The 15,372-nt window shown below is 38.7% G+C and overlaps 1 protein-coding gene across 3 annotated transcripts in view; it reads left to right on the top strand.

Annotated features, from left to right (window-relative positions):
- The first annotated feature begins 2,546 nt into the window (after positions 1-2,546).
- The window catches only part of LOC139979856 (acid-sensing ion channel 1C-like), a 28,267-nt gene continuing 15,441 nt past the window's right edge, over positions 2,547-15,372 (top strand). Inside the window, exons 1-4 of one of the 3 annotated variants that reach the window (XM_071991012.1) lie at positions 2,547-3,255; positions 10,633-10,807; positions 13,242-13,449; positions 14,805-15,008. In XM_071991012.1, coding sequence (XP_071847113.1) covers positions 10,689-10,807; positions 13,242-13,449; positions 14,805-15,008 — 531 coding nt within the window. In that variant the 5' untranslated portion in view covers positions 2,547-3,255; positions 10,633-10,688. The remainder of the gene's footprint in view (positions 3,256-10,632; positions 10,808-13,241; positions 13,450-14,804; positions 15,009-15,372) is intronic. The other 2 variants (XM_071991013.1, XM_071991011.1) reach the window with 2 other exon arrangements.

Raw genomic sequence — 15,372 nt, 5'->3', positions numbered from 1 at the left:
GTGCGACTCTACGAGACTCAACAGTCCAACAAACATTCGTAAGTCGTTGCTTGACTATAAATAAATACCCTTCCCAAAGTAAGATATAAACATAAGTCGATTTCATATGTATAGTTTAATTTGGAATAATTCTAAGACCAAAATAGGCCTTCATTTTGTATGATATCAAATGATATGATATTATCGAGCCTATGCTTAATTGAATTTATGTTTCTTCTTTTATTTACTATTAAAATGTTTATTTTTCTGTAATGGAGATGGTATTACACGCTGCATCCACAATATTAATGCTTTTAACATGACATAATGATGACACTGATTTCATTGTCAACATTGTTAACATTATAACTTTAAGATATGAAAATAAGACAAAGAATTTTTTTAAAGGTTCAGATCCTTGAGGCACTGCGACATCACAGATTAACTTTTAAAACATTGTCAAATTGACAGCTTTCAGACACAAATTTTAAACTAGGATATCTTCCAATCGGTACAAGATTTTTCTTAGTGGTTTGGGAAAGTTGTTCACTACAAAGGTCTCTGTGATATAAATTAAAGATGATGGTTTGGGCTTGTGTCCTTAGCATGCATCACATGCACACACAAATTATTTGTAACTGTTAAAATAAGCATTGATATAATTGTGTACGAACCATTCCTCCAACTAAGGAAGGTAAATACACTGCGGTATTTGTTTATTTATATAATGATTTGATGTTTACTTATATCTACTGGAGTTGATTTCTGAAGATTCATGAACGACATTTCTTCTTCTTCTTTTGTTGTCGTTGTTGCTTAGAGCAATATATGTATAAGATATACGTAGTTATGAGTATGCCTGTTTGATGCAATACAATGTTATACAATCTTCTGCAGATCATATTTAGCAAAGGACTGGACGGTTTTAATGCTCTGTGAATGTTACAATCCTTTAAAAAAAAACTCACATAAACTTAAGTATATATAGCAAACATGCATAACATCAGAAATATACTGCCTTAACATGAAACGAACCGAACAGTCCACATTAAGTTGGAGGTGATCTTGTTCTCAGATTACTGCCATTGGAATAGGTCCAAGGGCGGCGGAACCGGGGGGGGCACAGGGGGCACGTGCCCCCCCCCCACTTTTCCTCAGGTTAAAAATGTGCCCTTTTTCTACATAAAAATTGAGGTGTCCCAAGTTAGCAATTAGAGGCCAGGGAACCAGAATGAACACTCGGGAAGGGCCGTTTCCGGCCATCTGAGGGGTTCGTAAAACCAAAAAATTTCTAGTACGCTCCGCGCCAACTGATGGTGGCGCTCCGCTCAGATAGTCGTGCATACAACTTTCCAAATCCTGGCTACGCCCCTGACTCTTAATGAATTACTGTTGGTCAAACTCAGAGCTATTTCGAATGGCAAAAATTTGTTAAGATATTAACAAGAAATAAACTCTAATTCGGAAGATTCCTACATTGGCAACTAGCATGATTTCACCTCATTCTGTCTCAAAAGAAAACTTGTTCCTTGTTTCCCAATTTGTTCATTGGATATTGCAGAGCTATATGCATATTTTCCTTGAGGGGGGGGGGGGGGGGGCTTGATGGAGTGATGTGTATACGCAAATAAGATAATACAATAAGAGTTATAAAGGGTACTTAATATAAGGCTGCATCAGTCGAATCGAATTTCTGCAAAGTGCCCTTTGATGTCGGTGCCCCCCCCCCCAGATTAAAAGTGCTTCCGCCGCCCTTGAATAGGTCATTACACATTTATTACGGAATAGCTCCATGATATTGCATTCGTGCATCGGCATATTCTACCCCTTCCCGTCCCCTCCCGTCCCTACCCTCCCCGTTCCCCTACCCCACCCCCTGTAAGTTAATCCCATATGCCAACCTGATAAGAATATCTTCCTCCACTCGTGTACATCTGTGTGGCGTCCTTTAACTAAACAACACACGGATCTTTATAATGTTTCACTTGGCTTATTTCACCCACCAGTCCATTTAACATCACGGACATTACATTTCAAACTCGGTGCGAGAAAATGATCAGTACAATGAACTAATTACAGTGCATTGCTAACTTCCTCAAAGCGTTTCACTTGCGTCATACAGTAAACTGCACTGAACCTAGAAATGTTTCTGATGCAATTTTACCTCAACATATTAATATCATTTCACTTTTACTTTTATCCAAAAAGAGATCATTATTGAACATACATATAAGCTATCGGTGTTTATACTGGCTGTTAATCAAAGTGGAAGAGGGGGGGTTAGTACACGGAAGGGGTGAGGGGGGATGGAAGTGAAGGACCCGGATACGTTTTCAAGTACAAATTAAAGTACCTGGTTTAGCCGAACAAGGGTTTAGAAAGAGGTACAAATACCTGTCATATCGTCTGCATAATATTCGAAATGATTGATATATTTATGCATTGTAGGATTCTTTCGCGAGTGGGAGGATAACCGGGGAGGGGAGAGGGGGCGGGGAGGGTGTATTATTTAAGAAGTAATTTATGTTATGCATGCACACTGAGGTTCACCTGTTTATTACAGGGTCTTCTGCGGAATCTACATATTAGATGGGCCCATGCGGAGACTGGTTTGGTACGGTAATTATGCCCGATGCCATTTTGCCGTAACTTTGTACCACGGCAATGGCTTAAGTTGTGATCTACTCAATGCATACATAAAAAGCACATGAAAATAATCAGGCCATTTAATTTCGTACAAGAATGTTTTTATTGGAATTAGGGCGGTGTAGGCTAATCGTTAAATTACAGACGAGCATTTGACACAGATCAATGTGATGAGCCGATACTCATTATCACCCTCGGTTCATCGTGTTAACGAAGGTGATAAATAGTTTTATAGTCACTCGCGTTCACTGACTATGCTGTCGATAGTTTATGAGCAGATGCCGTGCGTTAGTGCAGTCAATAATATATCTCCACCTTTCTGTCATCTTGTTTCGGCAAGGTCCTTATATTTATCGCCTGCTGTGTTTTTTTCTTAACAGTATTATCACATCGCGCATTACCGACTTCTAATCGCTCAATGTCTTGTCTTAAATTTGCTGGTACGGCTTCAAGACATCTGTGGGGCATTGTAAATGCCGTAACAAAATTAGCACCATTGTAGTTCTTATATTAGACAGTAGACGTGCTGCCGATATAACACTTTCGTTTGTAATTTGGAGAAATTTCTTCTCGGTTGTCAAAACAGGATCCTTACGGCTTCAATGTAGTTAGCATTTTCTGAATCGACAAGTAAGTAAATATGTTTCATTTAGATCGGTTTTATCTTTCGAGATCACCACATCAGTGTTTAGTATATGTTGTCACAGTGTGACCGTTATAGCGTATCCTACGTAGATATGTTTATATAAAGATGTACAGTATACTCTATCATAGTTCTGCGATATTTCCCATGGTTTATGTATTATGTAAAAATCACATTTCTATATTATCGCTATAGTAGGCACATTTAATTAACATCTGTTGACAGTCCGTTACTTTATGAAACAAATGTGAGTTAATTTTCCGGTAATATGATATATACTTTTAGTCGATATACAGAGACTGATTTTTGTGTGTGAACTTTCTTGAAAAATAGATTCAATTTACAGCAGAACGGATAGCAGCCTTGCAATGAGTAATTTACCGTGTTTCTTTACTTGAGCCAGAAGCTGGTGGGGCGGGAAGGGATGGAGGGAGGGGCGGGGGGGGGGGGGGAGTGAATAGAACTGAGATACCATTAGGAAAGTATTACTCTCTAGTTCATGTATGCATGAAGCACCTTAACGACGGACTCGATCATGCATTTTACTACGGTAATGCCCTGAGAGTACAGAATAACAATTTATGACATTTCGTTAACATGCAAAAGTTGACAAACAATAAACATGATATAGTTTAGACACAAACAAGGCAATATATTTACTACATGTATACAGGGACGTCGCTAGAGGGGGGGGTGTGGGGGGTGTCTCACCCCCCCAATCTTGGTAAAAATGACGATAGTTGGGAAATTTGAGTGCGACAGTCGGAATTTCCGACTGTCGGAATTTCCGACTGTCGACAGCTTCAATTCGGAATTTCCGACTGTCGCACTCTAATTTTTCTGACTGTCGCACTCTTATTTTCATATGTTCTTGTAATTTGTGAGTGGCATAAAATTTTCGATCAAAATTGACCTTTAATCAGTCATATTTACCACGATTTCCTCGTCACATTGAGAAATTGTATCTCGCGATCCTTATACTCCACCATACAAAACTTTTTATGATTTTGAATACTCTAAAAAAAATACAACGTTCGCCAGCTTCAATTCGGATAATTTATGTATTCATTTTGCTATTGGGTGGGTCGACCCTGTTCGCTAGCTTCAAGTAAGTTCAGGATATACAGGGACGTAGCCAGGGAGAGCAGGGGAGCGACTGCTCCCCCCTTTCAGTGTCGCAAAATATGTTTAAAAACTGTTGTTATTACACTGCTAATACACGGCGATAACAATATTTGTTTTTACGCCACTGCACATCTGGCTGTCTTAAAAAATATGAAAGTTTATATTGTCCATCAGTTAAGTTCGTCAAATGTATTTCTGGTATATTATGTAAAAGAACATGTAAAAGAATTCGAACAGGAAACAAAATCTGCTGATAATATGATATCATATGATAATGATGAAACTGGCAACAAATTGCACCAGATCGCATCTAAGGACCTTCAATTGTTCAAAAATATCTCAAAGGGGAGGGGGAGACCCCTCCCCTTAGACCCCTCCCCTTAGACCCCTCCCCCATATCAATCGCAAAAGGTGCTCCCTCTTTCAAACTATTGGCTACGTCGTTGGGGTATATACATTGTCTCTACGGTATACAATTAAAACACCAATGCTAATCTACGGAAGCTTAAAAGTGCCATCAACATAAGCAAAAACTTTGCCCCATAAGGTACAAATGTATCGAAAAAAGTTCGGAACATAAGTGCAGTCGCGAGAGATAGGGTGTCTGACTGACACTGACCGTATCGTTGACGATTAGTGCGGGGGGGGGGGGGGGTACAAGGCAGCAGTCGGAATTTTCTGGCTCCAAAACCCATCCAGTTGGAATTTCAGCCACTACACCCCCCCCAATCATCAGGCCTTAGCTACGTCCCTGCATGTATAATGCTTAACCATGGTCACTGTCACACCGTATTATCACCAGCATTATATCTCTTCAATTTAAGTAAGTCCGTTCAGTTCAGTCAATTTGTCTGTATAGATTGCCATGCTTCAGTGCGTTTATAGTTTAGTTGTTATGTTTGTTTTATCAACCCATTTTCCGAACCCAACAGGTACATTATAAGGTCTCCTTATAAAGGTATATGCGCTTGCTAAGTAATAATTTGAGACAGTAGAAGATCCACAATTTCTCCGGTTTTGGCTATTCGGTCCATGTTTGTTTTTTCATGCATTGTAAGGTCCCAACCTTATTTCCAGTCTACCGCCTGCATTATGGGCTTCCCTAATTTAGTGCGCTGTAAATTGTAGCATATACTGTTGCATTGTAAATCTACTATGCCATTGAAAATATGCGTTTGCTAAATGTGCAATAGCCCGTGGTACGAGTATGAGGTTAACATTTACAGCAAGCCTATACTGACAACCGCACATTCCTTACATAATGTGATAACGGACAAACAAAATTTAAAAAAACATCAATACATAATAATGATGATGATGATGGTCGATGGCCGATGGTCGATGGTCGATAGTGATGGTGATAATGATGATGACGATGGCGACGATGACGACGACGACGACGGCGATGACGATGATTATTACTACAAACGGCGTTGAATTGAAAGTTTTCGAGAGGATGGTCCGCGGATCGCCCATTGACAAACTCTGCTCTAAGCCTTCATTCAGTGAAAGCTTAGATGATTGTAGAAATAATTTATATCTTTTTTTGTGCGATGAAGGATTTAATCCAGAATTGTTATTGTTACCGCATCATTAAACAATGAAGTATATATGCAATTAACGCTATCAGCCGTTTCCAAATATCGCGCATACGTGGGAGGTTATGCTTATACATGTAGGCCTATGCGATCCGACCAAACCCGAATAATATACTTTGTTCCGTGGATACATTCTTGGTCATGACGCATGCTGCACTATGCGGGGCACTACTATAGATACCGACTTCTCCTTACCGTTAACCGTCTGCACATGTAATATCAATGTATTAGTTATTAGTAGCTATGGAGCACTGCAGGCATGATTACACGTATATACCTGATCACTCCCGATCAATGACTACAGCCAATGCTTATTAACAGAGGCAGTGCCTGTATAGGCTGCAGCAGGCCCGTAACCGGAGTTCGATTTTCTGTGGGGTGGGGCGGGGGAGAGAGCACATGAATTGGTTGATGTCCATCGCGTTATAGGGGGTCTAGAGACATTTGTGTTAGATAAAAGTGCTTAGATGTAAAATACTGCTAACTTTTCTATCATTTTATCTACATCTCTGCCAGTGTATACGACTTTGTGTATGCGTGTTATAAAATGTAAGCCATTTTAGGTGTAAAGAGAGTCTGAAGAAGTCCACATGGCCCACCCACCCTCAATTTTATTGTCTATCGTTCAATCCTTTATATATCCTTGAGAAAGGTAAGACCACCACATAATTTGTATATACGAAAGCTTAATAAATAAATCGAACTATATCGTATCCCGGTGCTCCCCCTCCCCTCCACCCGTGGCTAGGACCCTGATCCGAAGTTCATGAAAATGAAATTTGCACACCCACGTGATTTAACCACACAGGGGGAATAATTGAATCGAGTCATACGGATATATAAATTTTTGTGTTTTTAGTTTTTGTAGCATCCATATTATGACAATCATATAGATATAAAGACATTGATGTACATATGTCATTGAACAGCGATGCCTACGTAACACACGGTACTTTAACCCACGAGGAATTTAATATAAACATACCATCGTTATTGCCCGCATATATTCTTCCACTCATGCTGAACACACTTTTCGAATCTTCTGACATATATGTTTGATGGCTGAGTATCCGTACTTTCATAATCATCGGTATAGGCTACGTGTTACTCATATAGAGAACCATATGTCCATCATGCATAGTATATAACACGAATTAGATTTATTTCCGGTATCATGAGTACAAAAGAATATGGACGAGTCCCTATATATCGTGGTATTATTAAAGTATATGCTTTCATTTAAATGAAAAGGAAAATAAACAGGTCTCAATATGGAAATTTCATACAAAATATTTGTTGCTCACTACGCTTATCTAAAGCAGGCCTAACAAAAGTGGTATTGTGTTGGGGTGGAATGGGGTGGGGTTGGGTGGGGTGAGTTATACACTACCGTGCCTCGGTGCCTGGTGGGTTAAGGACGAATCTAACTGCAGGAACTAATTCCGTCTACCAGAAATAAGAATCTTCAAACGCCTATATGAATGCATATATAGACCAATATGAATGCCCAAGACTGATCCATAGGCGGACCGGTGACATACAGTAAATGTCCCCGAGGCTTCACCTGGCCCCCCTGACCTCACCTGACCCTCTTGACGCCTCTTAAATGTCATATATTAATGTAAGTCATCTAATAAGGCAGGTACAGTTTTAATAGTTTTCCTTGATTTGTTCATATTTATAGGATTGGTGTACAGTAATTCAGGTATATAAAGTTTACCTGTGTTAGATCAATATATACTGCAGTGTACGATTTTATCAAATATTCTTCGGTATATGACTTCGTATATCTATCTTACTGCACACAAATTTAACGAGTACCGTACGTTTCAAACATGACCCGTTTGAAGCGAATTTTCCTCCAGATATCTGGTAAAATTCAATTACATGCATCTAACATACATCTAACATACATCTAACATACATAACTGACGATTTAGAATAAGAAAACAAAGAGCCGCTCAAAAAGTGTCTCATTTGCTAACCGTTTTATATATAGGCCAATACGGAGCATTCTCACAAGGAAGCAGAACATTGCAAACTTAACTTGAATTAATAACACGAATAAGTGCATTAATGCATATGGTATATATGTATCCTATATAGACTGACTTAATAATTAATCATTTTCTTCATTTCATATTTTGTTGAACTTTTCCAACTCGAGACTTTTATAGTATCCCTAAATGAAGGCACCTATATGAATATAAGAACATTCTCTACTCTTGAAGATCCTTTCTTATTCCCTAAGTGATTTCATAATTGCTGCAAAACAGCTGAAGCAACGTAACGGACACATTCAACGCCAAGATTGCTTGTTTTCATATATATAGCCTATACATTTGCACCGACAATTTGTATATCTGCACATGTAATGCACTATATTAGTACTTTGACTATACCAGCACATCATATCCTATCTCCTGTTCTATTGGTAGCCATAATTGACACCCATGCACTCTTTGCTTGTACAGTACATCGTAGTTGTTGCTTAAAGACTCTCTTAACCGGTGGTTTTATTGGTATTTAATTGGCAATATGTATACGGTACGGGATCTGCTGCTATATCACTATAGCGCTTCTTAATTCTCACCATCACCCAAGTAAAATATTCCACTATATCATTCCGCGTTATTGCCACAACGTATGTTAGATACAATGATAATATCTAGGCCTATCTATTTGACCTTACGATACATAGTGGAACATTATTAATCCAATAAACTGGCGTTACACATCATTTATTTCAAGAAGTACTTATGTATACCTCACATCACTTTTGTTTGGTTTTGTTCGCTAATGTCATCATTGCAGTTTATATATAAAGTTGGAGATTGCCGTTCAGTTCCAAAATGATATCATTGCATCACATCGTCTCACCTGAATCAGCCATGCTGATAATATTATGCAATGCCCACGAAAGAGCTATGAAGCATTTATTCTTATACCCACAATGCAGCTGAAACAATACTAATGATAGCAACAACCTAAGCTCTGATTCCAATATGCCCATGCCAATTAACCTGCTGGATTTATTACTATATTTGTGGACGTGCTGTAGGCCTACAGATCTAAAAGCTTATTGTTGCTCATGAATGTGTACACTAGACGACCGTTAAACAAAACTTGACAAGAAGATTACTTTTTATCGTTCACTCTTCGGTCATAGCCTAATTTAATTGACAATGGCATCGAAATAAAATTGAGGAAAAAAGAAAAAAAAAGAAACAACGTACCGAAGGTATACACAAATACTTTGACTGTGTAACAAAGCCTCATGGTCGTATTGAGTAGCAAACTGACGTGTACATGACATTGTCATTGTAATTAATGCAAGAAGAAGGGATAATGTTGACATTACAGTTTTACAGTCTATTGATTATATGCTTTCATCTTTGTCAGATTGTATTGTAAAGTATGATTTTGACTTACTCAATCATTTGTTATGTAGTGTTTAAGTGTAAATTGCATGATGGGATAGGTAAACGGTTGGAACGAATCCAAATAATTTAGCTGGTTTAACTTTATATGGTGTTTGCCATGCATGATGTGCGGTACATTACACTATATGTTTAAACATATAAAGTAAATATAAATATGCAGAGAAGTATATTTGCTGTTGTCTCCGGTCTGTTTGCCACTTCCATTCGATCAGTTCTATTTGAATGTGGAAAAGTGTATAAAAGCCACCTCTATCTTGGTCTAAATACAAAGCATGAGATGACCTCTAACATATATAGGCCAGGTATCATAATTGTCCCCTGCCGGGTCCGGCATGGCCCTCGACGCCACTGTCTTAATATACAGAAATGAAGCGATTATTTCTGGATTGATTATGATAAGTTACCAACAGTGAGTTTATTGGTGCGTCTGCCTTAGTCCAAATGGATTCATAGTTCCCGTATAAGCTATTATATACAAATAAGCATATTAACTGGTCCTCAGTTTTTTCTTATGCTTGAATGTTAAGTAATAAACACTCATGTATGAAACACCTTTAGACTCTACTGTCCTCCCCTCACCCTCCCCTCTCCCCGTCCTCCATCAAAACAGTTTTCCTACTTCGGACTAACATTGTTTACATAAACCCATGTCATTACTTGAAAATAATTTGCACTCGTTAAGGGCCACCTTCCAGGAAAGTACCTTGGGTTAAACTGTTATGATATTTAGGATGCTAAATTACTGAGGACCTTTATATTGTATTCAATTGCGTGTTGAAACCATCCTCATGTAAACGCCACTGTTTGTTATTTCCTCCTTTTTCCCCCTTCTTCTTTACAATGAGTAAATATATGCAGTGTGCCTTTGAGGTGAGTTCACTGCACTATTCCTTTCATGGGCTGTTAGATAAATGACTCGAGTTTCTCTTTTCATTCTTTTGTGAGTACATTAAAATGTCATCAATCGACACACGAAAAAATCATAAACACATCATTTGACGGTTAAACATTTATTAGATACAGCAGGGGTTGTCCTTTATTAACTTAATGTCTTGACTACATGTACATGAATACATGTTTTGGTTTCTGGATATTTGCATACACATATATATATATATATATATATAGACCTATACATATATAATAGAGCCTATAGTAACTTTTTAATCACAATTCTCCTCTCCTGCACACCGTGTAGGTCTATTGACATCTGTGTATACATTTGTCCTGAAGGTATCTACCGATATTCATCTCATGGAAATTCAGGAACCACAGACGAAACGATACGAATCAATCATAGTTAAATTTGCTGACGAAACCACACTACATGGCATCCGTTACGTGACGAACAGCCGTTTGCATAAGGCGAGAAGGTAACTTGATGATAATATAGTTTTCAAATATATATATAAATATATATATATATATATACATATATATATATACATATATATATATATATATTTATATATATATATTAATTATGATGATGGTGGTGGTGGTGGTGATGATGATGATGATGTTGTGCTCTGGCATGGAAAATATGTCACCGGGCTCATTTCTGGAAGTTTTTTGTTTTTTAAGTAAATCTAACATTAAAGTGAGAATAAATGGTTATTTATCACATATTTCCCCGAGCTCCTGAATTGACCGAGACTCGGGGCGAATATTTTTTCCCCAAACAGGTTTGCAATTACAGAGTTTACAGTCAATCAGATTGCTCGTTACGTCAGCACCAATAATGAACATCGCTTGGAAGTTCGAAGACATACACTGAATAACACACGGACACTAATTAAGTTTAGTGACGGGGTTTCCCTTCAAACGACCTAACTTTACTTTTATTTCTTGGATCACATGTTAACCTTACTTATGACACATACGCTACATTCCATTGGGTTCGTGTTTAAGTTATCTAAGATTCGTGAGCAGTTCTATTGAAATCGGAATTCGTTTCGTGGAATGGGTGCGCTAATATAAACTTCATGACGTGAGTTCACGCGTCTTCAATGAATATACGCAAAACGATAGTCTGCAGTATGATACATTTCCGTCACTGCACTGTGTACACAGTTATAATACATATAGATCTACAGCACATGTTTGATGCACCATGTCAGGGGCGGATGCAGGATTTTTGACGGGGGGGGGGGGGTCTGACTGGTCCAGCCGCGCCTGATCGAAAGACTATCTAAGCGGAGCGCCACCATCGGTTGGCGCGGAGCGTACCATAAAATTTTTGGCTTTACAAACCCCCCCAGATGGCCGGAAACGGCACTTCCCGAGTATTCTAAGCTGCATGTACCTAGCCTGAAAATATGGATCTCATGTCTGCAATTTCTCAATTGATGAGAAAAAACAATCTATGAAATATGGTAATACATATCAGATGAGTTGAGATGATACAAAAATCATAATGCCTTTAGCCACCAATCCCTCTCCCGTTCCGTCACCACTGTTTGATGCAGGGCGGGATCCAGGATTCTGGAAGGGTGAGGGGTTTGGCCTCCAGTGATCCTAGGGTCTAAGGGGAGTGGGTTTCCCTCTATCCATTGTGAAATTCTTGGATATTTAAGTACAACAGGGAACCCCCTTCAATTTAGCCATTCAAAGCACCTACAAAAACTCACTCGAAATGTATCTGCATCAGTACGAGGTAGCTAGTTTTATTGATGATCTATTCATGGTAGATTGGAGAGAACAAACGCCGTGGATGTTTCTCAATGAACTTTCGGACCACTTCGTCAGTGTCGATAGGAGTGTTATAATACGTGTTCATGAGAACAAGAGCTGTGAGACGTTCCTTGCCCATTGTTGATCGGAGAACAGTTTTATGCCTTCTCACCGCAGAAAACGATTTCTCATGAAGAATTCGTTGGCGCATCCTAATCAGCCTACCGCTCTGCCACCTCACCGCCCAAAACAATTCGAACACCACCTCAATTTTGAAACTTTTCGGTCTGAAAATTGAGGTTTTTAGGCATTTTTTGCACGTGTAGCACGCGTGCACACTATAGTTCATTTGACCGAAAAGACACACCTGGCTGACTTGTAAGCCCTAACCGCCCTTCTGACGTCCTACATGTTTAAAATTGGCGTTTAATTTAATTATTTTTTCTCTCTCTCATTTTTTCTCTCTCTTTTTTTTCCCTCTTTTTTTCTGTCTCTTTTTTTTCTCTTTTTTTTGGCCAAGAGCAGGGGGGTCCGGACCCCCTGGACCCCCCTGGATCCGCGCCTGCATGTACGAAACTTTCACTGTGTGATGTAGTCGATTATAATGCCTTCACAGAAAACTTCGATCAAACATCGATAGTAGATCATACAATCATAACAAACTAGTGTGTTAATTATGTCTAAACCAATTCCAAACATACGAAAAGCTTCGGGTGACTTTGAACGGTTATATCTTCGTTGCCTCGAATGGATGCAGACATTTTGGCACCCTCGAAGTGAATGTTTCTATGGTGATGACGTAACTTTTCCGACCAATCATGAACGACTATTTACACACAATTGCAAACCTGTTTGGGGCTAAAAAATCGCTACCCGGGGTCGTATCCCCCTGCAGACTACCTTTTCTCGCCAGGCCTGGTCCTTATCTATACCTCAAAATCTTAGCGGTCATGATTATGTACATGTGCAGTCACCATGATATATCAAGCCATCAGCTACCAAACTCCGTGTTGGGTAGGTAAAGGATATGCCAATTGTAAAATTCTGTGCTTCAGCCAGCTTGAAAACTGACGAATTAATGTGTGTTTATATATTTAAGCCAACAGAGTAATAAATTGTTGAATTGTTTTGCAGGTTACTATGGTTCATTCTATTGATATCTATGGCCATTTGGCTCGTTTTTGGCATTATGTCTGGCATCAGAAAGTACTTCACTTATCCTGTTTCCACGGTTGTCGAGTTTAACTACGTGAAAACCATCGACTTTCCAGCTGTCACCTTTTGTAATTATAATCAATTTCGAAGATCTAAACTGGAGACTTATGATCCTGTATTTCAACAGGTGAGTCAAATATCATGATAAATTTGAAACTAACAAGCGCGTTGAAAGTGGTGTCGTCTGCACAGTCGGGAGGAAAAATGGATTTACATTCCCCCCCCCCCCTTCTTCCATGTATAACGTTATGCTATACAGCTCCTTGTGTAATGAACACTGCACTGTATCAAATTCTCGGTCCCTCTTCGAGTCTATATCTATAGGCTATGACGGATGCGAAATCGGTTGTGTCATACATCATATGTATATATTTCTTAAAGGAAACACACAAACCCAAATATTATAATATCTATATAGGATAAAGATAACCGCTATGATCAATTTAAGGCTGTCACAAAAGAGCTAAGAAAAAATATTATTCCATTCGGAAGATATCACATATTTAATGTGCATGACGCGATAGGCTCTTGACTTGATCAAATCTAAATATTGATATCATTGAGCCACATGTGCTTTGTATTACAATGTTTATGTGGGTTTTATAAATGCTGAATCTATTGGTTACTGAAAGTCTAAACACGACCTGATAATGGAATCGGTTTCAGTGCCAACATTTGCCATTCTATCTCGAAAATATGAAAAAAGAAACAACTTGAGAGAAAGTAACAGGTTTAAGAACCTTTAATGGCTTTATAAATGACATATACTAGAATCACAGAATGATAACTCCCTGGCAAGACTTGCAAACTATAGGACATTTCCCAGGCGAAGATGTTTGCGGGGAGTTGTTCTTTACAAAACTCTATGTTACCTTGCGAAATATGATGGTTGTGTATGTCTCCAAAGTTAATCATCTTAGCCTATACGTTAGCACAAACTTTCTCAACTTAGTACCGAGATATCCCTCGAAATTATTAACGTATTACTAGTATATTTAGTTCCCTTTTTGAAATGCTAAATGTGATGTTTATATATGTTTAGCGAAGACCTTTTAAGTATTACTTATTTACTATATTTAGTTATATAGTTTAGGTTATATATGTATGTATATTAGATCCTCCTGCAAGCAGGAACTCGCGAAGAAGCCTAATTGGCTTATCAAGGCCGCAAGCTGACCGAAGTCAGTCTCTCACATTCATATTTAACGTCCATGATTATGAATTGTCAATTGTCAACAACTCTGTAACTGGACGACATACATTAATCTGGGAGTGACTCGAACCGGGGACCTTATGATTGAAAGGCACCGGTGTAAACCACTGAGCTAACACTCCACTCCATATATAACTGTTGTATCCTATCATTGTGTCGTATTTGTACTTTCAAATGTTCAAATGTTGTTCATATGTATTTTTTAATTATATGTACCTTCTTTGACCAATTCAGTGTCTTCTGCTTCTCTTCTTGCTCGTTCTCTGTAGATTCTACTGGCTCTCGTCGTCAAGCAAGGCGTTGATATTGACTGGGACTACCATGATTCTCTGTACAATGATAATCATTGGAATATGACCGAGGTGGCCGTCACATCAGGTCATCAACTAGAGGATATGTTACTGTCTTGTACATGGAACAGAGGAGAAGCATGTGGACCCCAGAACTTTACTACTACTATCACTGATTTCGGGGTTGGTATCAAATAGTTACGTCTATCGAGGAAGAAAAAAAAAACACGCCCCACCCCGCCCACCGCCTTTCATGAAGAAAACGCCTGTGCTGATAATAATTCTTCTGTAAACAGGGGTAAAGGATCCATGATTTTAAAGGGGAGGGATATGGCCCTGTTGTCGTTGTGGTCGACTCCCATGTAGGGTTGGGACGGTCCGAGCCTCCTCACAAAGAATATTTCTATAGAATTGTAGACGTGCAATGGTACATGTGCTAAGAACTTCTTTTCATTTTGTTTATGCAGTCGATAAGGGGGTGGAGTATACCGACCCCCATTTCTCTGTTAACTATAATTCTATAAAGATGTCGACATTTGACGATCAA

Source organism: Apostichopus japonicus, chromosome 14 (assembly GCF_037975245.1).
Source record: "Apostichopus japonicus isolate 1M-3 chromosome 14, ASM3797524v1, whole genome shotgun sequence".
Classification (NCBI taxonomy): Eukaryota; Metazoa; Echinodermata; class Holothuroidea; order Aspidochirotida; family Stichopodidae; genus Apostichopus; species Apostichopus japonicus.
Note: the sequence above shows the minus strand (reverse complement) of the source record. Positions and strands in the feature narration are given on the sequence as shown.